Source organism: Phytophthora sojae (genome assembly GCF_000149755.1).
Source record: "Phytophthora sojae unplaced genomic scaffold PHYSOscaffold_16, whole genome shotgun sequence".
NCBI lineage: Eukaryota > Oomycota > Peronosporomycetes > Peronosporales > Peronosporaceae > Phytophthora > Phytophthora sojae.
In genome coordinates this window covers 558,349-582,494 of record NW_009258130.1, presented here as the reverse complement: position 1 = coordinate 582,494, position 24,146 = coordinate 558,349, and the positions used below count along the sequence as shown (strand labels likewise).

General features: G+C 53.2%; 13 protein-coding genes across 13 annotated transcripts; 2 read left to right on the top strand and 11 right to left on the bottom strand.

The window, feature by feature from the left end:
* Nucleotides 1–464: 464 nt before the first annotated feature.
* On the bottom strand, nt 465–761 carry PHYSODRAFT_289235 (hypothetical protein; the record flags this gene model as incomplete). The annotated part of the gene is made up of 1 exon (XM_009540811.1): nt 465–761. A coding segment is annotated over one exon (297 nt), but the record flags the coding sequence as incomplete, so codon positions are not given.
* A 450-nt stretch (nt 762–1,211) lies between these two features.
* PHYSODRAFT_533878 (hypothetical protein) lies at nt 1,212–1,811 on the bottom strand (the record flags this gene model as incomplete). Its single annotated transcript, XM_009540810.1, has 1 exon — nt 1,212–1,811. A coding segment is annotated over one exon (600 nt), but the record flags the coding sequence as incomplete, so codon positions are not given.
* A 255-nt stretch (nt 1,812–2,066) lies between these two features.
* PHYSODRAFT_533606 (hypothetical protein) lies at nt 2,067–2,768 on the bottom strand (the record flags this gene model as incomplete). The annotated part of the gene is made up of 1 exon (XM_009540809.1): nt 2,067–2,768. The coding sequence occupies one exon, from the start codon at nt 2,766–2,768 to the stop codon at nt 2,067–2,069; it is 702 nt and encodes a 233-aa protein (XP_009539104.1).
* Nucleotides 2,769–3,276: 508 nt separating this feature from the next.
* Nucleotides 3,277–3,549, bottom strand: PHYSODRAFT_435072 (hypothetical protein; the record flags this gene model as incomplete). Its single annotated transcript, XM_009540808.1, has 1 exon — nt 3,277–3,549. A coding segment is annotated over one exon (273 nt), but the record flags the coding sequence as incomplete, so codon positions are not given.
* A 518-nt stretch (nt 3,550–4,067) lies between these two features.
* On the bottom strand, nt 4,068–4,364 carry PHYSODRAFT_465727 (hypothetical protein; the record flags this gene model as incomplete). The annotated part of the gene is made up of 1 exon (XM_009540807.1): nt 4,068–4,364. A coding segment is annotated over one exon (297 nt), but the record flags the coding sequence as incomplete, so codon positions are not given.
* Nucleotides 4,365–4,400: 36 nt separating this feature from the next.
* Nucleotides 4,401–4,607, bottom strand: PHYSODRAFT_405998 (hypothetical protein; the record flags this gene model as incomplete). The annotated part of the gene is made up of 1 exon (XM_009540806.1): nt 4,401–4,607. A coding segment is annotated over one exon (207 nt), but the record flags the coding sequence as incomplete, so codon positions are not given.
* A 1,254-nt stretch (nt 4,608–5,861) lies between these two features.
* PHYSODRAFT_342371 (hypothetical protein) lies at nt 5,862–6,413 on the bottom strand (the record flags this gene model as incomplete). Its single annotated transcript, XM_009540805.1, has 1 exon — nt 5,862–6,413. One exon carries the CDS (start codon nt 6,411–6,413, stop codon nt 5,862–5,864), a length of 552 nt encoding a protein of 183 aa, XP_009539100.1.
* A 467-nt stretch (nt 6,414–6,880) lies between these two features.
* PHYSODRAFT_534175 (hypothetical protein) lies at nt 6,881–9,122 on the top strand (the record flags this gene model as incomplete). The annotated part of the gene is made up of 6 exons (XM_009540804.1): nt 6,881–7,177; nt 7,251–7,444; nt 7,514–7,778; nt 7,851–8,194; nt 8,265–8,333; nt 8,402–9,122. The coding sequence occupies 6 exons, from the start codon at nt 6,881–6,883 to the stop codon at nt 9,120–9,122; spliced, it is 1,890 nt and encodes a 629-aa protein (XP_009539099.1).
* Nucleotides 9,123–9,397: 275 nt separating this feature from the next.
* On the top strand, nt 9,398–9,958 carry PHYSODRAFT_534212 (hypothetical protein; the record flags this gene model as incomplete). The annotated part of the gene is made up of 2 exons (XM_009540803.1): nt 9,398–9,803; nt 9,879–9,958. The coding sequence occupies 2 exons, from the start codon at nt 9,398–9,400 to the stop codon at nt 9,956–9,958; spliced, it is 486 nt and encodes a 161-aa protein (XP_009539098.1).
* Nucleotides 9,959–11,852: 1,894 nt separating this feature from the next.
* On the bottom strand, nt 11,853–13,586 carry PHYSODRAFT_534123 (hypothetical protein; the record flags this gene model as incomplete). The annotated part of the gene is made up of 2 exons (XM_009540802.1): nt 11,853–12,156; nt 12,406–13,586. 2 exons carry the CDS (start codon nt 13,584–13,586, stop codon nt 11,853–11,855), a joined length of 1,485 nt encoding a protein of 494 aa, XP_009539097.1.
* A 5,073-nt stretch (nt 13,587–18,659) lies between these two features.
* Nucleotides 18,660–19,127, bottom strand: PHYSODRAFT_533798 (hypothetical protein; the record flags this gene model as incomplete). The annotated part of the gene is made up of 2 exons (XM_009540801.1): nt 18,660–18,831; nt 18,913–19,127. 2 exons carry the CDS (start codon nt 19,125–19,127, stop codon nt 18,660–18,662), a joined length of 387 nt encoding a protein of 128 aa, XP_009539096.1.
* A 3,366-nt stretch (nt 19,128–22,493) lies between these two features.
* PHYSODRAFT_429631 (hypothetical protein) lies at nt 22,494–22,895 on the bottom strand (the record flags this gene model as incomplete). Its single annotated transcript, XM_009540800.1, has 1 exon — nt 22,494–22,895. A coding segment is annotated over one exon (402 nt), but the record flags the coding sequence as incomplete, so codon positions are not given.
* A 151-nt stretch (nt 22,896–23,046) lies between these two features.
* PHYSODRAFT_307809 (hypothetical protein) lies at nt 23,047–24,096 on the bottom strand (the record flags this gene model as incomplete). Its single annotated transcript, XM_009540799.1, has 1 exon — nt 23,047–24,096. The coding sequence occupies one exon, from the start codon at nt 24,094–24,096 to the stop codon at nt 23,047–23,049; it is 1,050 nt and encodes a 349-aa protein (XP_009539094.1).
* Between the last annotated feature and the right edge of the window lie 50 nt (nt 24,097–24,146).

The window sequence follows — 24,146 nt, the reverse complement described above, 5'->3', positions numbered from 1 at the left end:
GGAAACACAAGCGCTCTCAAATGTTGCAACAGAAGATAGAACGAGGTGCTCGCACATCACGACCACACCAGGCTCCATGCTGCCGAGCAGCACAAGAGCAAAGACCACTGCTGCATGGCTCAGATGGCTGACAACTCCGTCTTGTGCACGTGGCTGAGCGCAGCAAAAGGTGCGCCAGCTCACTCTACGATTTAACACTTCAACACCCTTGGGCCCTTAATTTAACCGCTGCCTGCCACAAGGAGCACAACAACTAACACCTTGCATACACAGACAGAGATAAACCGGGCTAACATACTTTATTGCCCCGCGCCACGCCATCGTCATGCCGAAGTTTTTTTCCTCCTGCCTCAAATAACGCGTCCGCGGGAACACCTTGCTAGTGAGGATTTCCATATAAAAACAAAAATCCTCAAATAACCTCTGGGTTAGAGATCTCTAAACGCGCTCTTATTTGAGGCATTTTACTCGAGCTTGCCGAGGATGTCCTCGTCGCGGAAGAGGAAGAACTCCTGGCCGTCCAGCTTGACCGAGCTGCCGCCGTACTCGGGCAGCAGCACCTTGTCGCCCACGGCGCTCTGGGCCGGGACGAGCGAGCCGTCCGTGGCGCGGGCGCCGGGGCCCACGGCCACCACCTCGCCCTCGTTCTGCTGCTTGGCGTCGGCGTCCGGCAGGTAGATGCCGCTGGCCGTCTTGGCCACGGCCTCGAAGCGCTTGACCAGCACGCGGTTGCCGAAGGGGATCAACTTGCGGAGGGAGCTCTGTTGCAGCAACAGTTTAGGTGTACCATAACCGCCGGTTAGCACTAGCTTAAACGCGTGGATAGAGAGAGGGAGGGAGTTATTGCCGAGGAGGAGGGTAAGGTACCATTTTGACTTGGGGAATTGCGGGTGAGTTGCGAATTGACGGGCGGCCACCGAAGGCGCCGGAAGCGGATTTGTGCGGCGGCCGTTGACGCGACCTTCCGGCAACATAAAGTTGTCACTTGATTAAAATATGGGGCTAGATTACGGGGATGTAATTAAAGCAGATTTTTGGATATAATTGGGTAATTTTGGGTAGCTATTTGGTAATTTTGGGATAATTAGCCCACCTTCGCGCGACATGGCGGTCGCACCTATCAAGGCTTCGATCATTCGAGAACGCTGACGTCAGCTTCAAGGCGTTAAAAACCGAGCGTCCTTTTGATTGATTGACAAGCGTCAATCATCTCAGTCACTTGTTGCCTCCGTCTGCCAACACCCAAGCCACTTTTCCACTTCAGCATCACACGGCTGCCCAATGCCCAACCGAATCTCCCTCCTCCTCACAGCTTCGTGCAACTTTACACTCTGACACGCGACCACTTGCATCCTCGAGCTGTAGCACATGCCAGCTTTGCATTGTTTGTACATGACCCCGTCGCACTCTTCAACCTGTTGCCGAGTGGGGGTCACCAGGAAGTCGCTGGGGGCTCCTGGCAGTCGACACGTTGCAACTCCCACAGTGTCCAGCAGTTGCTGCGTAACGGAATTGCCTGGCTGGTTATGGGGGTCGCTTGTGTCAAGACATGAGGAGGGGGACGGGCAGAGGTAGTGCGAGGTGTTGCAGGGGCCGATGTAGCCATTGCAACAGGCAGTTGCGTCCACAATGACAAACGTGCCGAGGTGGACGCTTGAGGACAGAGTGGGGACGCGGAGAAGTGCTGTGTCGCCGGTGAGGAAGACTCGTTTGAGCTTGCGGAGGGTCTCGAGGGACGGAATGTCCTCCAGGGACAGCATCAGAGCGATAGACAGCATCTTGAGGTTGGTGGACCATTCATGCCGGGGAATGCCGCCAGGTGTTGGTGGACTCCGAGGTGCAGATAAGTGAGCGACTTCATGTCGTCGAAGAGATTTTTAGGTATTGCGATCAGTTTGCTGTCCATGGATCGGCCTTCGATGCTTCTGTATTGGAGGCAACAAGCGGTTAGATAGAGGGGAGGTTTTGAGGGTGAAAACGGCAACTTACAAGTATTCGAGCTTGGTGAAGGCTGCAGACCAGTCCGGGATAATTTCAATGCCAGTGTACGCGAGTGTTTGGCAATTCTAGATACAACATATATGTAACACGCACATGCTTTGGAGTTGTGTGCAGCGCTGGAGCTCATCAGGCAGTGCTGGGAGGTGCCTGTTGACGACCTCGATGACGCGTAAATCGCCTGTCAGTGACAACTTACGCAGTAATTCTGTCACGTTTGGAGGGTTTGTCCACTCGGCGTAGCTTCGAGGCGCTTTATCCACGTCTATCAGCGCTCGACACGGGCAAAACTCCGTCTCGGACCAGCGGTACGCGTATGCAACACACTCGGGATAAGCCAAACACCTTTTGTCTGAGGTAACAATGCTTTGGTTGGTGTGCATCAGCACTCCGATGCTCACGAAGACGAAGATGAGCGCAGTGGGTCGGCGGATGTGCATTTGGTTGTCTTTCTTACTCGACGACTGCTTAGACGCAACTTCGTGCCGCCGATGGAGGATCAGAAACTCCACCACGCGACCGAGGCGGTGACTGAACGACAGGTTCATGGCCATACGAATGCACATGTCCAACCCCGACTTCAGGCGCAGAGCGTCGAAGCTGATGAGGAACAGCGTCACCTCGGACGAGTTGGCCATCCGCCGAGCCTGGCGCTCGAACCAAGATCTGGGGTACATTGCCACGTATAAGAGCGCTGTGGCGCGGTCGAAGTCGAAGTCCATGTACGAGTAGCAGAGCCACCAAATGGGCCACAGCACAGCGAACAGCATATCAAAACTGACAAATAACATTCCCAAAACTCAGTGATGATAGCCCATGTCGACAACATACTGGATAACTGAGGACTTACACTGTATCGACGAAAACTTCAGAGAATGCCGAATGGATGCCAGGAGCCAGGATAAGGCTGGCACAGGATAACGAGTTGGCTGCGATCAAGCCTGCGTATGTGTAGCACAGCGTCGTGGGGATCCCATCTTCAAGCAGGCGATGAAGAGCTGTCATTTGGATGGCCAAGTCGAGAGACTTGTGAAAAACGTTCTGCGGTAAAAAAACAGTATACGTTTTGGTTAACACTCAACCTTTGGGCATGCGCGTGCGAAGTAACATATAATTTGGCGTTCGTACGAAGAGTTTGCGCTTTTTGCCCTCGAAATTGTTGAGCTCGTTCCAGAACTCGAACGATTTTCGAGCTATTCGAAGTCGCGGGCTGATCTTGCTGCTCATTCGATAGAGCCGTGCTGTAACCAGTCGATAGATGACGCTGGGCGAACACTTGGCGTTCCTCTGCACCGTCATCTTGAGCAAAACATTGGCGTAGCTTACCAACAGAACCCCCAGACACAGAGTGCTGACGACCATGAAGATGGGCTCCGGGTCAATGATCAGCCAGAAGTTACCGTCGTCCAGCTCCGTGGTCCCCATCAAGAAGTTCGCAGTTTGGTTGGGCGCGACGGTCAGTATGACCAGCCACGCAGTCCAGGCGACGGATACAGAGATCATCCTGACTAGTGGAAGTCCGAGCAAGCCGAACGTTTGGGTGAAAGATAAGGAGACTTTTCCCCCAACACACGATAGTTTTCGGAGGTCGTGGACACGCGGACCTTGCCTGGAATGCACCTTCGAGCGCTTGGGTGCGTTCCCTTCTGGCGCAATTGATGCGGCTCTTGGACTTGGCAACTTCATGCCGGTGCTCCTCAGTGCTGAGTTGATGTATTGTGCTGATGTCCAGGCAGATACAATATCGCCACGCACAAATAGAAATAGATTGATCGATGATAACTTCAAGAGTTGGGTGATCTGTACTTAGCTCATACTCGGCATAAGAATAATGCCCGAACAGGTGATACCAGTTCGAAACAGCACTCTAAAGCGCCAAATCTCGATAGAAATTCTTCATTTCGATAATGCTGCACAGCCTAGCCACTACTCGTGGATCGGATCACAGGGGGTTCCTACTCCGTGTTGGATTTCCTGTCTCCGAGCTGCCATATAGAGCGGCATGGTCTGGCAGGAAACAACCTGCATCGTCTCGTTGTAGGGATGCAAGCGTTACCGTTAAATTTTCGGCACTGCGCGTACAAAACTCCGCCGCAGTTGTCGACGTTCTCTTTCGATGGAATAGTGAAAAAATCTGAGACTTTAAAGCCGGATTTGGTGCAAGTTTTGAACGTCATCAGGTCGAAAATCCGCTGCGTGACTTCGTTCGGTCGATTCTCGGGGAGAGTTTTATCCAGACACGAAGGATGCGCCGAGCAGAGGTGGTAGCAAGGATTGCAGACGATGTATCCATTGCAGCACGCTTGGCTCTCGACGACGATGAAGTTGACAGAGCCGATATTTGGTGACAGGTCAGGGATCCGCTGCGTGCTGGTCGCTCCAACCACTTGAACCAGTTGCAGTTTGGTCAGCTTATCCAGGCGCGGCACATATTGGAGCGACATCATGACGGCGAGAGTGAAGGATTTAAGGTTGGTTAGCCCGTCCATGCGAGGGAGATGGCGCAAGTTTTGGTGCACTGCCAAATGCAAGTACGCTAGCCTGTACATGTCGTCGAAGAGATTTTCTGGTAAAGAGACCAAGTTTTTATCAATTGGACGCCCTTCAATGCTCCTGTTCGTTCACGAAATATAGTGTTAAAGTTTGGTCGCGTTCATGTAGAGAATGATGCATGACGTACAGCATTTCAAGGTGGTGGAATGCTGCTGCCCATTCTGGGATGACATTGATGTTCGTGTACATCAGCACTCTAAGCAACACAAAACAAAATTTGTCAGTAGAGATGCCATGACTTAAGTCGGGAGAAAATGAAGCGTACATGCTGCGAAGATCGGTGCACCGTTGCAGCTCCGCTGGCCATACGGGGAGCTGTCGATTAATGATCTGGATGATGCGTAAATCTCCAGATTTGGCCAGCTTTTCGACGAGGTTTGTCACGTCTGGGGGGGTGGATCCACTCACTGTACGTTCGAGGGGCTTGCTCTACATCGATGAGTGCGCGACAAGGGCAGGAGTCGTGCGTTTCCCATCGATAAGCATACACTACGCACTGTGGGTAAGCCGAGCATGCTTTTCCAGAGGCCACGATGTGACGACCAGGACGCCAACGCTCACAGCAAGGAAAACTAACGCCACTGGCCGCGGTAGATTGAATTGGTGACTGGTTTTCACGAGGTTAAAGGACTTGGTGCGCCCGAGAGCTTGGCGTTGTCTTCGAATCATAAACTCCACCGCTCGCTTCAGGCGGTAGCAGAACGAGAGGTTCATCGCCATCCGCAGACACAAATCGGACGCTGACTTCATCCGCAGAGCGTCGAAGCTGATCTGGAACAATGTCACAGTGGCTGCGTCCGCCATAAGTCTCACCTTCCGCTCAAACCATCTAGCTGGGTAAACTTTCAGATACAAAAGCGGCTTAGCTCGATCGAAGTCGAAGTGCTCCACAGAGTACCCTAGCCAAAGAATGGGCCACCCTACAGCGAAAACCATGTCAAAGCTGCAATACAAGGCACATGAGAACAAATACGCAATCTAAATCAACACGTGCGTGCATATTTTACGTACAAGGAGTCTACGAAGACTTCCGAAAGTGCCGTGTGCTGTCCAGTTCGTAAAATTAATACTGCACAGGAGAGTGAATTGGCAGAAATCAAGCACGCGTAGGCATAGCACAATGGCGCCGGTATGCCGTCCTCCAGTAGCTGATACAGTGCAATCGTCTCGATGACTAGGTCGGGCACCTTTAACACGGCGTTCTGGCAAGTTAAAATGAAAGAAAAGTTAGTTTATGAAACAAACTATTCTTTTTTGCTTATCTTACCCAATATTTTCGCTTTTTGCCATTGAACGCCGTGAGTTCGTACTTAGTACCAGAACGAGAGCACATTTCGTTCGAATTGTGACCGTGCTCTCCTCCCAGGGCACATGACGTTGATCAACAAGTTGAACGGACGCACGGGATGGATCATATTCCGCTGCACAGACATCTTCAGCAACACGTCGATATACACAAGAACGAGCATCCCAAGACTCAGAGCGCTAACGATCAAGAAGACCGGGTCAGGGTCAATAATCAGCCAGAAGCGGCCGTTGTCAAACTCCGTCGTCTTCGTGAGGAAGTTCGCGGCTTCGTTCGGCGCGACAGTCAGAATAATTAACCACACAGTCCACGTGATAGAAACCAACACCACAACCACTATAACCAGTCCTCGTTTGCCAAAGGCTTCAGCAAATGTAAGCGACGAGTTGTTGGCTCGTTGAATGTCTTTTACCGTCGGGGCACTCGGAGGTTTGGCTTGGCGATGAGAGGTGGACCGAATAACAGCAGACGCGAACTGTCTGCTGCCTACTGGACCAATGCGAGCTTCGAGCGGCGAGATCTTCCGCGCTCCACGGAAGCGCCCAAGCCACGACATACTCGATGGTAAGTAAGGATAAGCGGTCGAGCGAAGGCTGCTAATAACGCATGAGGGCTTAGAACGTGCCTGGTGAATAGCCCCCGAAATATTGTGTCCAACTGAGCTTGGCGTCGCCTAAAATACCAATGAGGGTATTCTTATGAAGTTCTTGGGGGAAGCATTACTCCAAAAAGCTAAGCACCGCACAGTACCCCTCGAGACGCTTGCAGTGAGCGATGGTGTCGCCCCCCAAGGCGTGGAAAGCAAAGGACCAGCCAGTCGGCTCAACGATCCGCATTTTGCCGCAACAGCCCAGCAAGCCAACAGCTATAGAAACCTTTGTGGCTGGTGCTAAAGCCGATAGTTTCTTGGAGGCTTTCGGAGCCATCGGAGTTCTTCTGTTTCTGGCGGCAAGTGTGTCTGTGGTCTGGACGCTGTGGCTTATTGTGCTGAATGTGGCGCCGAACGATACGGCGAATCATCTTATGGGGACGGGAGACTTCGACGACGGCAACTTCTGGCTGATCATTGATCCTGATCCAACTCTGACGGCTATTAACGCGATGGTCCTGGCGATATTGGCTCTTAGTTACGTTCAAGTTCTAGTGAAAATGACAATACGGAGGAATTCCCGACTTAGGATCACTCCCGTTGGGCCGACGGAGGAAGAAGTTCACCGACAGTGGGTGTCCAATGTGCCTTACGTTGGCATATATCTACATCAAGCCGCAGTCTTTGGGGTTGAGCTTACAGGCTACTACGGACGATATCGGAAGTTCTGGGTGAGGTTTTGCATTGAATATTTAAATTTTCACTTACATCGGGAGTTCTCACCTTTGTTTTTTTTTCATTTAGAACGTCCTTTTCAAGGTCGGCGACCTAGTTGTTGAAACTATACAGCTACATCACCTGTTGGAGGCCGGCTTCTCCGCTAGTTTGTCCTACGGTTATTCAGCTCTGATCGCGGCGAACTGCTTAATGCAAGCGTTTTTCATCCTAAACCCCGTCAGACATCACACTGCATTCACCGAGGTCCTGGTCGACACTGTGTACGTCCAACTAAGGCTCATACTTGAGTTGAGTCCCCCCAAATCTAACGTATTATTCTGTCATTCTAGCTTTGATATGCTGTTCGCTATCGGTTGTCCGATTTTCCTGTTAGGGTACTCGTATACTACGTTCGATCTTGACCGGGCCGTAGCAAGACTCTACCTGAAGGTGTTCTTCCCTGGCAGCTTCCAGCGGCAAGCCAGGATGCAGGCAGACCCGATAGGGACCACGCTTTTCCGCTTCTCCTTCGACTCATTGCGCACGCTGACGTGGTCAGATCTGGTCATTCGACTGGCAATGAATATTGCGTTTAGCTATCGACTGTCACGACTGGTCGAGGTGATCCACCAACAACGCAGGAACTCGAGGACTACGAGCAGCAAATTGGCGAAACTAAACGCCCAGCGGTCAGTGCCACGAGGGGTTGGCGTTTTATTCGTGGGGGCAAGCATTTTTGCGCTGGTGTACACATCACGGTGCATTTCCGACTCTCAGGGAGACTGTAAAGCTTACCCCGAGTGTGTGGCGTTCGCATATCGCTGGGATAATCGAGACGTTTGCCCGTGTCTAGCGATCGTTGACGTGGATCGAGCTCCCAAGACGTATGAAGAATGGATCCACCCCTTGGATGTCACGGCTACGGTGAGATCACTCGCTACGTCGGGAGATCTGGAAGTACTGCAACTGACGAATAGACAGATGGTCACTTGGCCCGAAGAACTCCAGCGCTGTGTCAACCTCGAATACCTGTACGTACACGATAGGACAGATTGAAAACTTTGTACCTTCGTGCCACTAACTTACTGCACATGGGGGTAGTTCATTGTACTACACCGGCGTCGAAGTCGTGCCAGATTGGTTTAAGGTGTTTCACAATCTCCAGTTCCTGTACGTATTGTGAGGCCATTGGTGGTTTCTTGTTGCTGCTCTAACTCGCTTTTGGTGCCTGTGTCCAGCGATCTGCAAGGCAAATTTGGCGACACGAACATCGTCAGTATGCCTCCAGATGCGTTCCTCAACATGGGCTCCTTGACCTTCATGCACCTCGGCTACCTCCAGCTGCTACCAGAATTGCCCAGCTTTGAAGGCCTCTGCAACCTCAAGAGCATGTCCCTGGCGCTGCTGTACTCCTTGACTGCTCTCCCCGCTCTTATGCCTCTGGCCAAACTCCAACAACTCGAGCTCGTGTCACTAAACTCTCTTCAAACATTGCCAGAAGTCACGTCAAACCACCATCTCTCGCACGTTGTGGTCTGGCAAGCACAACTGTGTTGCAATGGGTTTCTTGGAGCCTGCAATACGTCGGCTCCTGTTTGCAGCGGAATGCCAGCGAGTGACTGCCTCACGCCTTCCGACCGCCCAAGTGCCGAGAGTCTGGGAATTATCGCGACTCAGCCGGAGGTGTGTGCCAAGAACGCCCCGTTCATCCCTCCAGCCGAACCTCCGCTAAAGTCTCAGGTGGACGCGTGTGGAGGTGTCTTGTACCGTCAGTGCCGCGATACATTGTTCGCTTCGGAGCCCGTGGGCATGTGCATCAACAACTTCTTCCAAGTGATCGCGTGCTCCTCGATCGACAAGTTTTCGATCTATGTACGGCAGCAAGAGATTCTTTACGGGATCGGGACCCCGTGCGACCCCAAGGAAGAAGCCTGGCTGGGCTGCAACAAAAGGCAATAACTCAGCAGTTTTCGTGTAAGACTCCATCTAGCTGTGGTGTATTTTGGCTACGACAGACGCGAAAACTGGCATTTTGATCCTACCGTCCGCGTGACATATAAAGTGGAGCAATAGCGCCTTAGAATAGTTCATCGAGGGGCTGAAAATACAACTTTATGTCCTGGTTGCAGGCGTTGTTCTGATCGTCACGGCATTTTGCCATTGGCACAGCTCCGACGCATCCTGGTAAAGCTGCAATGGCAAGGTTGCACCTCCCAGACGCATTCGCTCGGACGATGACCTCGAAGAAGGCGCCCGCTCTCAGATCGATCCAAATTCTACCGCAACAACCGAGTAAACCGCACGCCAGCAAAGGTCCAACAGCAAACGTCTCTGCTGCAAAGCCTGACAGCTTCTTTGAAGCTTTTGGTCCTATTGGGATCCTACTGCTGCTGAGTGCGGGCGTCTCTGTTTGGTGGACTGCGTGGCTCATCGTCTTGACCATCGCTCCGATCGACACTGCGAACTACTTGATGGACACGGCCGAGTTTGACGACGGACACTTCTGGCTCATTGTGGACCCTGAACCCGAGATCATGAGCGTCAACAGCATTGTGCTCGTTGGACTGGCAGTGAGCTACATCCACGTGATGCTGAAGATGACGGTGCTGAGGAACTCAAGCTTCCGCATTATGCCGGTCGGTCCGAGGCGAGATGAAGTTGCCACACCCAATTGGGCTGCGAGAGTGCCGTATATTGGGAAATATTTGCAACAAGCTGCGTCGTTTTGGCTCGAGTTGACGGGGCACTATGGCCAGAATCGAAAGTTCTGGGTACGTACGTATTGGTGCACTTGATTTGAGTTCATGGGGGTGTATTGTTAACGAGGTCTTGTCTGTAGAATGTGCTCTTTAAAGTCGGAGATCTCGTCGTAGAATCTATTCAGCTAAACCATTTACTGGAGGCGGGGTTCTCGGTCAGCTTGTGCTACGGCTACGCCGCGTTAATTAATTGCGCTGAGCTGCCTCTCCCAGGCGTTCTTCATCTTCCAGCCCGTATCGCACTCGGCATTCACTGAAGTTCTGGTCGACACCGTGTAAGTTGCTATATCTACCATTGCATGGATAAATATTATTTACCTAACACTTTTTTTCTCTACTTCAGTTTTGATATGATTTTCGCCGTCGGGTGTCCAATTTTCCTTCTGGGATACTCGTACACCATGTTCGACTTGGATCGGGGCATCGCACGACTCAACCTCACGGTATACCCTCCAGGTAGCTTCCAGAGGCAAGCCAGGATGCAAGCTGACCCAATTGTCACCACTCTCTTTCGGTTTTGCTTCGATTCTCTGCGAACCCATGGTCGAATTTACTGGTACGACTCGTGATGAATATTTCGTTCAGCTACCGGCTGACTCGCCTGGTGGAAGTAATCTACCAACGCCGAAAGAACACCGTGCGAACTACTAGCAGCAAGTTAATCAAGCTAAAGGCTCAAAGAGCTGTGCCACGCTGGATAGGGGCGACTTTCATTGCTGCAAGCACTTTCGCGCTGGTATATACAGCGAAGAGCGTTGCAGAGTTGCAGAAAGCATGCAGCGCTTATCCTCAGTGTGTGGCGTTTGCCTACCGGTGGGACCGCCAATACGCGTGCCCTTGCCTCACACTTGTTGATATAGATCGAGCTGCTAAAACGTATGAAGCGTGGATACACCCAGTCGATGTGACGGAGGATGTAAGGGCCTTGGCGCTATCGGGAGATTTACAAGTGTTGCAGCTCACGAATCGAGAGATGAAGCCGTGGCCCGAGGAGCTGCAGTGGTGTACAAACCTCGTGTATCTGTACGTAGTGTGAGTTGCGTGAGGGATAATGGGGAAATGAGATTCTAACCACGCATTTTGTGCCCCATAGGTCCTTGTATTATACGGGCGTTGAAGTGATTCCGGACTGGTTCAAGGTGTTCCACAAACTCGAATTCTTGTACGTAGCGAAAATATGTCATGTTGGGATCTCCATTGTATCAGATGATTGCTTAGCTATCTCCATGTAGTGATATGGAAGGCAAGTTTGGGGAAAACAATGTCGTGAAGATGCCGTTAGACTCCTTCTCACGGATGAGCTCACTGACGTTCATCCATTTGGGATATCTCCAAAACCTACCCGAGCTACCCAGCTTCAAAGGCCTGAACAATCTGAAGAGCATTTCGTTGGCGCTCCTGTTCTCGATCACTTCGCTCCCTGAGATTAAACCTCTTGTGAAGCTCCAGCGACTGGAGCTAGTGATGATGTACGAGCTCCAACGACTTCCCGACATTACGTCTAACCAGCACCTGAAGAATCTCATTCTCGTCAACGCGCCGTTGTGTTGCAATGGGTTTCTCGGTGACTGTTGCCTGCACTGGGATAACATGCCTACCGTCAAGCGATCGCATCAGTGAAGCGAATCTGGATATTTTCGCCGCACAACCAGCAGCCTGTGACAAGAACGCATTTTATTTTCCCGCTCCACCACCAATAGCACAGCATCAAGTGGATATCTGCGGGGGCGTCATGTATCGTCGATGCTACGATCCGATCTTCCAGAGTGCAGACGTCGAAGTCGTGGGGATATGCATCAACAATTTCTTTCAAGTAATCTCGTGCAGTTCGTTCGACACATACGCCATCAATGGGAGACAGCAGGAAATCATCCATGGCTTTGGGGTTCCGTGTGACCCGGTCGAAGAGACTTGGCTTGGCTGCGTGCAGCTAAAGATCGGAGATATCGTAGTCTGGGTGGTGTGTTTCCAGCCATTGGACAACGAGACCACCGCTTTCAGTCCTGCTGGTGCTTACAAGAGGCCGTTGAATCCTGGCACGGAACCAAATAGTGAAGACGTGGGGATAGTGTACGTGAAGAAACAGCAGAACCTCCAAGGTTTTATCCGAGGAGATGGACTTGCCCACCATAGCAGGAAAATGATGCGGGTAGTGGCCTCTTAACCAGAAAGCAACTTGGAGGTGGCCGTTGCTGATTGCTGCCTCGATCGCCTTGAACGAGCAGCCTTCGGATCTGTTGGCGTGCAGCCACTGGAGTACGTGCAAGTGTCCACCTTTGGCAGCCAAGTCCATTGCCTCAGTCGTGCAACCCTCCAAGCGATTAAAGTGCAGCCACTGTACCACATCGAGGTATTCATTCGCAGCAGCATGGTCCATTGCGAACGTCGTGCAGCCCTTAGATCGAATCAGTTCCAGCGTGGCCGCGGCTCTAGATGAAGAGTCGGAGCTGTGGAAGTACTGGAGAATGGTCAATTGACCACACTTGGCAGCTTCGTCCATCAAATTCTCATTTGTCGGTCTTTTGACGCGCGGAAGCAGCCACTTTACGGCATGCAAGTGACCGCTACGAACACCTTTAACCAAAGCGTCTTCGTATCCATCAGCAATGCCTTCTTCATGAAGAAATTGCATGATCTCGACGCAGCCGTTTGAGGCGGCAAGACCGAGCATACGCGAAGCTTGATCGCCTAGCGTCTTGTTCTCCAGTAGCATGCGTCCACTTGGAAGCTGTACCAGCCATTGAAGCAGGGGCAGGTCGTCTCGCTTGATCGCTTCAACCATAGCTTGGCGCCAATGGTCCAACCAAATTATATCATCAGTTGGTGGTGGAGTGTAGATTTTAGCAACACGCTCCAGAAGATCCAGCCGTCCATGTGCAGCTAGGCTCACTATAGCAATAGCAGAGGCATTTTGGTTCCGCTCTAAGTGCCCACCCTCCAGCATCAGCTCAATCACGTCGGGGTGCGGACAGTCGAACGCGTAGTCGAAGAGGTTTCTACCTGGAGGCATAAACAACTGAGCCAGCTCGACGTCTCCAAGCTTGAGCGCACCGCAGATGACCAGATCTATCTCTCCATACACGGGTTCGTAGGGAGTGTTGCTGTACAACCATCGCGCAACATCCGCGTGACCGTTCTCAACTGCCTTCTGCATACTCTTCCCACCCCAGCATACGTAGTTCCCCGGTCCATTCCACTCCAACGGCACGTCTGGGGCACGGTCGTTGCTGTACGCGCGTCCACCTCCAACTGCATCAAGGTACTTAAGCACTGCTAAGTGGCCATTGGCAGCGGCTGCCTCGACAGTCTCCACGGGCCCCACACAGCCCGAGAAATGCTCAAAGATCCACGTCAGTACACTCAAATCCCCGCGACCTGCAGCGACAGTGACCGCCCTGGCGAACTGCCAGCGATAGTAGTGCGTATCCGACCGTAGAAAATTGGAGAGAGACCACGCGTTGGCCCTAACAGCAGCTGAAGAGCAGCTCGACTCCCAGATCCAGTCCAGCAACAGGATCGAGCCAAAGTGGCACGCGTCACTGAGCGAGAGGTTGGATGACGGTCCGAGGAGCCGAGAGATATCACTCCCTAGTTCTTCAGGGGCGGCGATGTACGGCTGGTGCTGGAGCACGAACGCCACGACGCGTAGCTCCACGGGACCCATGGCGATCTTTCAGCAAAATGTAGAGTGAAGGATGTTGAAGTGTATTGACCAATGAAACAGGGGGAATTAGACTAAAGTTGGACGTATGGTTTGTGGGTAGAGGTAGGGACGACGGAATTGGACTGTAATAAACTAAGACCGTACTTACACAGGATCATTTCCATAGTACCTTCTTTTCTACTTGACTTTCCTAAACCTACCCCGAGACGCCGATGCTGTCGCCGTTGAGCGCGTCTCCGTCCACCCGTTCGCGTTGCGCGAGCGCGGAAGATGGAGACGAGTTCTACGACGCGATCGAGTGCCCTCAGTCCCGCGCGCAACAGGTTGGCGGAAAACGCCGCCGCCTCAACGACGCTGGAGACGACTGCGACGTGAGCGAGCTTGTCGACACGAACGAGGATTGCCCCCGTGCCCCAGCGCCCAAGCCATCCGCGGCTAGCGCCTCCCCAGCCTCAATTCTGACCACAACGCGCAGCACTTTGAGTGTACGCTGTGCACGTACACCGCTCCAAGCTTCGCCTCGCTGTCGCGACACCGTGACTCACGTCACCGCCGTATGGCCTTCTTGGACCGATTCTCGGCCGGATGCGCATGCGGCAGGCCGTTCGCTACAAGACTGGCGGCCGCCCGCCACTCTCTTGCGTGCCCAACCACTATGGTAACCCTACCGATGCCGGCAGCGCCGGCGGTATCAAGCTTCGCCGTCGGTGCTGACGATGCAACCGTCGACGTTGCAGCCCCCACCGCACCCGTTCCGACCCCCCCCCCCCACGAAGAACTGGAAGGATCCATCCCAGCCGTCCGCGAAGTCTACAGCAGTGCAGTCGGAGCCGTCAGTGGAGCGACCCTCTTCGCGCTGGGGAAGATCGCTCCAGCGAAATTTGGTCGCCACCCGAGTGGCGACCCAGATTGCCGACCGCCTCGAGGCAACCCAACCAAGGTGGGATTACCCCGTGAAATAATTGCTCAACAAATTGCTACACGCCTTGGATCAAGCCCCCCTCCCTCGGCATCGATGCCACCCAACGCGCCGTTAGCAGCTTTCGACCCCGTCGCCAATCCGATTTCGACGCAAAACACCGCTGCTGAGCCGACCCTGGCCAGCCTACACGATGCCACTACCCCACTCGGTGTCCCGTTGACGCAAAGCACCGTAAGGCCAAGTACTAGTGCTACCAACAGCGGCACCATCGACATGGCTGACAGGGATTCCGCCAGCAATACTGACGTCGATATGGACGTCGCTGGTGGCGGCGAGCCCCCAACGATCGAGGCGGCTACAACCGGCGAGTGGTTACTGCAGTTTGATGGTGCATGTCGTAAGAATCCCCACCCTGGGGGAGCTGGCGCGGTGCTCTTCAATCCTGCAGAGGTGGTAGTATGGACAGGTTCGCTCTAATGCCTAACACCGGAGAGACCTACAATACGGCGGAATATACCGCACTTCTGCTTGGGGTCCGCGCAGCTGCCGATCATGGGGTCCGGCGCCCCCGAATAGAGGGCGACAGCAATCTTGTCGTTCAGCAGGTGCGCGGTCGCTACCCTACCGAACAAATAATGCGCGGCTGAGTGGGCTGCGTAAGCGGGTTATGGCCGAGCTCCGGCGGCTCGAGCACTATTCGCTACATCAGATAGACCGCCAGCGAAATGGACAGGCCGATCGTCTTGCCAATCGCGCTCTTGATCGGCGCAACACGCGCTGTTCACCTAACGGGTATTGGCTGCACATCTATGGATATCGACCCGGCGCGACCTCTGAACGCGATCGCCTCGCAGCCACCCGAAAATCCTGGATCCCAAGATGTACCCATGTGCGAAGAAACAGTGGCGGCTGAACCCCCTGCTGATGCAGACGATGGTGAGGTCTACGCGCCGATGCCGGTCGGCGCAGAGGCGGTCCCTAATCGCCGCTCGCGTCTACGACTTCGGGAGCTCAAGGACGATGAAGAAGAAGCTGCGTGTGCAGACATGGAGCGGCTGGGTGTGGCGTTAGCAGCGAAGATCACAGATGCAGCAGACTGGAGTACCGCTGAAGGCTACATTTCCGCGCTTCCATATCTAATCTACGAGAAATTGCAGCCGTACACGGCCGCTGCATCGTTAGCGGCGACAGCGACGCCACACGACCGGCCGCGCCCGGCCGAGCAATGCGCTCCAATTGGTGCATCGTCGCGGCTTCGTGCCGGCCGCAGGCGACGACGGCACAAGAAGCAACGACCCCCGCGCAACTTGAACTTCAACAGGGAGAAGCGAATGGATGAGGCATTAGACAACCTATATGCAGTGGAACGCTATAATACGAGTACTCGCCAAGATATACGCAAGGCGCGGCGCCGGGTTGGTCGTATTCGCCGATCTCAAGAACAGCAACGTCTGCGCCATCGTTTTAATACTGCCGAAAAAGACTGTGTGGCGGAGATCCTACAACGTGCAGCAGCAGCCAGGACGCGAGAACAATCAGCAGCAGCCCAGCCGAACCCGAATCTGGTCCACGGCAGCGAAGAAGGCGAGGATCCCGGCTGCCCCCTCTCCGGCGAGCAGCTCTGGCAGTACTTTGACGGTATCAGCACGCCGCGGTCCGAGTTCGACCCGCAAGCGCGCGTCGGAACGGCCTTTCGCGACGCTGTGCGTAGCTTACCGGCCGCGACTGCGCTGCCCGAGCTTCTAACTGAGGCCCCTCGGAAGAGGATATCGAAACACAGCTTAACCGGGTCAATTTGCGCTCCAGTCCAGGCTTGGACGGAGTTGGCTACGATATCTACCGACGGTTTGCTGCCCAGCTGCTCCCTGCACTCGCTACAGCGTTTGCATGCTGTTGGGAGCACAAGCGAGTCAAAAGCTGGGCACGGTTCGGCTGATCTTTAACCCCTCCAGACCGGGAGCCGAAAAGAACATGTAAACTGCATATGCAGCGTAATTAGACTTGATGTTTGTGTACAAAAATGGTTAGGGAAGATAGGATTCACGATGGGGGCCAACAAGGCCGTGCTAATAGTGAATATAACCTGCATATTGGCTCCAGTGTGGCATACCCATGCTGAATAATGCTACTTACCACGGATAGTGACAGGGTGTCCGCCGAACAGAAACTAGGGCATAGCGAGTCCCGATTTTCAAAAAATCGGAATTTGAAACTTCCCATACAAAAACTTATATACAAAGAAGGTGTGTCACCTCTAGGTGTTCTGTAAGCTTGTGGCACGTCCGGAGGCATTCTATCCACTATACAAACGTCAAATGAAATAGACATCCAGAAAAATATCCAGGGGGTAATCAGGTGAAACGTAACCGTTGTGTACATAAGACAATACCTAAGATGCAAGTTAGGATGTGTCGTTGCAGAAAGAAGCATGGCATTCTGTAGTTGAAGCAACAAAGCAACGAGGATTACCACGTTTGATCACTAAGTCAAATTTCACTGACTTCAACACCGAAGTAGTTCGTTGCCTGGACCCTTCCCAACTAACAACACACACTCAAGCGCTACACCTGCATTCATGCATGAGGTGGATGTAGTTTACCACATGGTTTCTCCATGGGTGCAAGAAGTTCTACAGTTGAATACTTCAATTAGCTGCTGCTTAGATTGATCGATGCCAAATCCATGCCTTTGCCAATCCAGTCAACAGGAAAGCAGCGATTACAAGCCGTTTCGCTAATTGGAGCATACAAAGGCAAAGTTGCATCTACAACTATGTGTGTGGGTATCCAAAGCCTCGCTATACTGGGAACCGCATCGACTGCAATTGCATTTATCCAAATCGCTTATATTAGTTTGCAAACGTTCACGTTACTACCTCTCGACCATATCATTAGCAGCGCCAGCCATCCCAGGTTTCGGCTCGTTTGCCCATCGGTCATACAATTAACACCAAAGCGGCATCTCCGGCTTGGCCGGAATTCGTCTCGGCTGGTTCTTTTCGCTACTACCTCATTCGAGTCGTCGCCTTCACTCAGGCCGGCTCGTTTTCGGGCTGATCATGACTGCTTGGTCGCCGTAGTCTCCTTCAACAGCATCAATATTAATCAGGTTAGCTCATGTAGGCTACGATACAACATCAGTATAATAAACTGCATGCAATGCAGTATACAGGACAACATGATATACAACATACCATTGTTCGGAGCACGCCATACCGCATCAACTCCTGCCGTCGTCTTCGCCGCTTACATCAACGCGGAAAGATGTCGGAATCCTTGAGCGCCGGAATCTTGAGTGGGCCTCTCCCCCAGGCCTTCGAACGCCAGGTACGAATGCAGCGGGTTGAGCAGTGCGACCGAGCCCAACAGCTTGACTGAGTACGACAGCTTGTACAGCTGCAGCAGCAGACGCTTGCCTGTAAGCAGCAAAAACAACTGGACCAAGAGTAATCCAAAGTCTTGTCACCAAGCATGAATCTCGCAGACATCTCTGACCAATGACCACACTTACCAAGCGCTAGAGAAGCACCACACACAGGGGAGTGCTATCATGAAGAACAACACGTACCAAATAAAACAGGTTAGCAATAAGGTATAGCATTCGTTCGCTACGAGCATACCGTTAGCGCCGTATTTGAGCGCCGATGTATCGCACGATCATCCGTGATTTCTGTTTATTCTTCTGCCGACTTGAGCCCTGGCCGCGCAAATTCTCGAATGAGGCGGATTTTGCAAAAGCGGCAAAAGGAAGTCGCTGTGAGCCACCCATTCCGACACCTTGCAGATTTTGTTCAAATCATACAGTGGGTCCCGCGCCCGTCCCAAACATTATATTCCTAATTTTGACAAACGCTGGTCTTTGACATCTGGAAAAATAAAAAGGCGCGAACAGAAACTAAACGTAATTTTATCTTGACGTTTGTATATTGGTGTGTTGGGAGAAAGGACAGTCATACAAATTTCAAGTCAAAATTGGCTTAAACTGCATATATGCAGTTTAAGCCTTCAAATCTAAGCTGCATTATGCGGTTTGGAGGGGTTAAGAAAGGATCTCGTGATGACCTAGTAACTGGAGGCGCAGCGGTCGATTTACAAGCTGTACGCAGGAGTGCTGGCAGGACGCTTTACACGCTGGCTGGACGCTAATGAGCGTCACGCCCCTGCCCAAAAAGGTTTTCGGTCTGTCAATGGCTGTGGAGAACATAATTTTGTGGCGTCGACTCTGATTGACCAAGCGCGGCGAAAGCACCGCGAGCTCCGGATCATTTGGTACGACCTCAAGAACGCATTTGTCAGCGTACTACACGATCTGTTGTGGTACATCCTCCGGTTGCTAGGTGTTCCACCGGAATTTGTTGGACGCTGCCAGGGCATCAATGATAATGCCGCTTTTGTTGTCGCCAACGCGAAAGATGGACCATCGGCCCCGGTGTCGCTGCGTGTTGACGTGTTCCAAGGTTGTCCACTTAGTCCCCACCTTTTTACGGCAGTGGTCACTCCGCTCTTGCTCGCGCTGGATAAGTTAAATGATGCCGGTGTGAAGCTATCGGGCGAGGATCGACCGGGCGTGTGCGCGTTTGCAGACGACTTGAAGGTCTTCAGCACGAGCAAAGCAGGCATCGACCAGCAGCACAGGGTGGTAACGAACTTTTTGCAGTGGACTGGCCTCCAGGCTAATCCCTTGAAGTACCGCTCGCTCTCCGTCACGCGAAACACGCGATGCAATCTGGTTTCAGGTGATCTAGCAGCTAAACTCGATGGCGAAGCGATTCCGAGCTTGACTTTGCACGAGGCGTACACCTACCTCGGCATCGGAGACGGGGTTGACCATGCCATGAGCCGAACCGAGATGAGTCCGGCAATTGCAGAGCTCAAGCGCGACGCCACAGCTCTTCTCCAGTCTGGTCTCGCGCCATGGCAAGTCGTTAAGGCTGTGAAAACATACCTGTATCCTCGCGTTGAGTATGCACTGCGGCACCTTCGTCCGTTCAACCAGCAGCTGACCGGCTTCGACAAACATCTAGCGCGCGGACTGCTCAATCTCTTTCGCCTACCGTCGAATTCTACAAGGGCATTTTTGTATGCACCAGTCACCCGTGGCGGACTCGGACTTCTCCCGCTGACCGAACTCCATGCAGCTCTACAACTAGCCTATGGGTGGCAGGTATTGCACTCACCAGACCCTTCGATTCAGCGTATTGGTCGTACTCAGCTCCGTGATATTGCTGCTGCGCGTTACCACCTCGACCATGACTATTGGAAGACCCGCACGGACGAACTCGCCGAGATGCTGCTGAACTCTAAGCTGGGCGAGTCTGTACATGCACCGAAGAAGAGGAACTCAAGTGATATCGGTTCTCTTTGGATGATATTCAACGCCATTTGACGTCGTTCGATTTGCAATTTGAAACAGCACCAGCGGACGCCGCCACGGGGATCCCAGCTACTGCTCTCCAGCTTCAAGTTCCCCACCACAAAGGCTGGCTCGACTACAAGACTGTTCTTCGACAGCTCAAGATGCACATGAAATACCGACACTACCACCGCTGGACGCAGATGAAGGAGCAAGGCCGGGTCGCCCGATCGATTGGCGGCGCTGGAAGTGCATTTTTGACTTGCCCACGCGGTCTCTGGGAAGCGGACTACCGCTTTGCAATTGCTGGCCGACTGAACCAAGTCGATACCAACAGCGTGCTTAAACGCAAAAAGGTTCGCGCGCACGCAACATGCAGACACCCTGGTTGCTCATGGAACGAAACGCTCGATCATGTACTTGGACACTGTCCTGGTACCGAAGGTGCTGTCCGTGGCCGTCATGATGACGTCCTCAAGCTGATTTCCCACGCTATCGAGGCATCTCCGCGCGGCAGCCACGGACAAGTCGAGTTGCTAGTCGACCAGACAGTGCCAACGCTCCCAGGACCAGCCCTTCGCCCAGATTTGGAGCTCTACAATCGTGCCAAGCGCACTGTAGCCATCGTGGATCTCGCCATCACCTACGAAGACCATCGTACCGACTCTCCTGGCAGCTCGTCGCTCGCTCGCATTGCAGACCAGAAACGCAAGAAATATTCCAGTGTGAAGAGGCATCTCGAGCGGCAAGGTTGGTCAGTTCAACTATCTGCACTCGTATATGGAGGTGGCGCAGGGCAATCACAAGGTACTGACTACGGAGCTCGGGCTTCTTAAAAGAGACGCTAAACGCCTCGATCGGCAAGTTTCAGCAGCGTGTATCCAGAGCAGCCGACGAATTTGGGCGGACTTCTGCAGGCAGCACAGGCAGCGACAGCACACAAGGAAACGGGGTGGTCGAGCGACGGAGATCGGGGGGTCTCCGTCAAGTGGCCGCAACTAGACGTACTCAGGCCAGAATGGCCAACAAGGGCCCCACCCTCCAAGGGAACTGCCCTCAAAATCCGATTAGTCCAGGAATATCCTCTACAAGCGACGAGCAGAACCATTTCACTCCGTAGTTAGCTCATTTGACAAGAGAGATTTACTAATTGGTAACACGAAGACACTTCAACCTCAATAACTTTGATGATCGTATACGACTTCATTCATTGACTCGGGATGTCGGTGGCTGCAGTGCTGGGTTCTCTTTTGGACTTGGCCTCCCCCATTGATGAACGTCCGCTGTCGCTATTCCAAGGCAGCGTGAGTGAGTGGAGTGATATGAGAAGTTATTGACTTCCAACTTTTTTATTTAGTTTATTCACCTTAGCAGCTGTTCAACAACATACCTTACCATCCTTCTGTCTCACATGTTTCCATGCATTGGCATTGTTGAACGCGTATTCGCTTAGTTAGACTAACTCCTTGAGCCATTGTGTAATGTTTCCTTCGACTACCCCCCCCCCCGCGGAGCAGAATGCTTGACATGCTCAAGCAGGTGTTCCCAACGAACTCGGAGGTGAACATCTCTGGGCAGTGCGCGTGAAGAAACAGCAGCAGCTCGAAACTGAAGTCCCCGGGAGGGGTCAAACCAGACATCTCCAACTGCTCGGGAGCTAGCTCCGGATAATGGGCATGGAGCCAACACACGGCGCGAAAGTGCCAATTCTTCGCAGCAGCCACTAAGGTGTTGCTCGTGTAGGCCTCGGATCGCTGGGAATGCAGCCACTTGACTATACTCAAGTATCCAGATTCCGCCGCTGCGTCAACTGCGGCGGATGTCCATCCAGCCTCGTAGTTTTCATGTAGCCACTGCACCATTGTCAGGAATCCTCTGGAAGCAGCCAAGTTCATAGCGTCCGTACTGCATCTGGCTGCTGTGTTTGTGTACATCCACTCCACTATATCCAGGTACCCTTCAGCTGCCGCGTAGTCCATGGCGATCGACGAGCACGCCTCGGGATGCTTCGCATGCAGCCACTCAACCACGTTTAGCTTCCCAGACCTGACAGCAGCGCTGATCAAACAACCGGCTGGCAGTGGCGGTGTGACTGTGCTGCTGGTGGCTTCGTTGCTCTTGTCTGGATCAAAGTGCACCCAATCCAGCCCTATGTGGCAGAAGTTTCTGTACGCGCTGGTCTTGAGTTCACGCCCGATTGGGTGATCCACAAGCCTCTGAAAAATGCTGAGATCGTATTTTGACGCCGACATCATGACCTCGTACCAATAGTACAAGAAATTCTCCCCACTCGATCTGGCGGCAGCTCTGAGCTCTGCAACCCGCTGAATCAGATCCAGTCGCCCGTGGCGCACCAGGTTGCGCAACGAATTTCCATAGTGCCCCAACGTGTTGTCCCCGTTGCGCCGCGCTCCAGCATCCGTTCGACAACTCGGGGGTGAAAACAGTATCGACTGTACTCCAGTACACCCCTCCCTTCAGGTACCAGTCTCTCTGCAAGCTCGATATCCCCAATCTCCAACGCAGCTTGGACAAAACGCGTCACGGCATCCTCACCGACATGATGACGTGCGTGTTCGTATAGCCACCACGCGACCTTCACTCCAGCGGATAATATTCCCCCCGTGAGGTTCTTCCAGCAGGTCCGAACGTCCAGCATCGTGGTCGTGAAAGAACTGCAAAACACTCAAAATTCCCTTCGCAGCAACCAATTCGACGAGCCCGAAAAATGGTCGAAAATCCATTCTACAACCGTTCGAATTGATTGCAGCCTTCAGGCTTTGGCCGAACTGGTAGGCGTAGTAGTGGGGGTTGGAGCGGCGGTAGTTGGTGAGCGTCCATCCACTACCGGTTGTCTCCTCGGTGGTGGAGGAGATATCCCAAATCCAGACTAGCAGTTGGAGATTGTCGAAGGTACAGGCCTCACTCAGAGACAAGTGAGCAGACGGACCGAGACACTCCGAGATTAGCGACCACAGGTTCTGTAGAGCGTCAGCAGAGGGCTCGTGACGCAGCACCGCCGCCACGCAGCATAAGGTAAATGGCATCGGAGCTGATTCAGAGGAATCCAAAATCAAATTGTGATTGGTTAAAATGCGGCATGGGTTCACAGTTGGCGCAACATTGGGAATATATGCGCAACATAAGAACTTCAACTACCGTACTCGATCAACGTCGAAGATGGTATTAACGGTACTGAACGCCGCCATTAGCAGTGAGTGCACCCGCGACCGTCACGTTGCTGCTTATCGTTAAGTCGATACCGATCGAGATCCACGCGAAGATTCCGGCCTCCACTGTATCACCGAGTAAAGCGTACTCCACGACTGGGTCGTAGCCTGAAGCTGCCGCCTCAATGAGACCCTCATCCACTTCGTTCAGCGTGAGGTTTTGAGTGTTGCTCGCATAGGCCGACGTGCTTTCCACCTCCGTGATCAGATCCTGGTCGAAGAAGAGCTCCCCTGCATGAATAGTGGAGCCTCCCGTGTGGGTTCTGTTGTCCCCCTGGTAAGTGCCGCCGTAGGTGGCGACAATGTCGATGTGGGGCGCTCGGCCTTCGTAGTGACCCGGGAAGATGCTCGTGAAGGCTACGAGCCCATGCCCGTCCGTCCGAGCGAGCCCCCGCAAGAAGGTAGTGCTAACGTTGGACGCGCTCGAGCTCTCTCCTGCTGCCGAGCCAACGACCCCGGAGTACACCCCCGTCGCGTTGCTGTGCCAAAAGTCGATCCACACCATGGACGCAGGTTTGCACGTGTTGACGTCGATGAACTGCAGCTCCGTCGTGAGGCTGACACCAGCTTGATCTTCCGCCGTGTTCTTCCGGAAGAGCTCCCCCTTCACGTAGTAGCTGGGCTTGGAGGTCTCAGGAGCCAACACGCACTTGGGGTGGTCGTCATCTCCGAAGAGATTCTCCGGGTACGTGCTCACAGAGACGTTGGCGAGGTTGGTCTTGTGGGTCGCCGCCGATACAGTCGCAGCGTCGAGCCGGCGTCGGCTGGCACGGAGCTCCTGCAGCTTTGCTGCGATGCGTAGATTGCTCTGCTCCCGCAGCTTTCTGCCAGCTTCCGAGTTGGAGCAGGCAGCCAGAAGGCGGTGGCTGTGGCTCAAGAATCGCTGGCGGTCGGCGACCTCAGCCTCCGTTCGAGGAGTTAGTTGGGCTGTTGGGTGCACCGCTGTTGCGTCACGACCGACGAGAGCAACGAGTGCGACGCAGAACAAGATGAATGACTTGAACATCGTGAAGTCTCGAGACAACGAGGTGAAGTGAGTCGCAGCTGGTGAGTTGG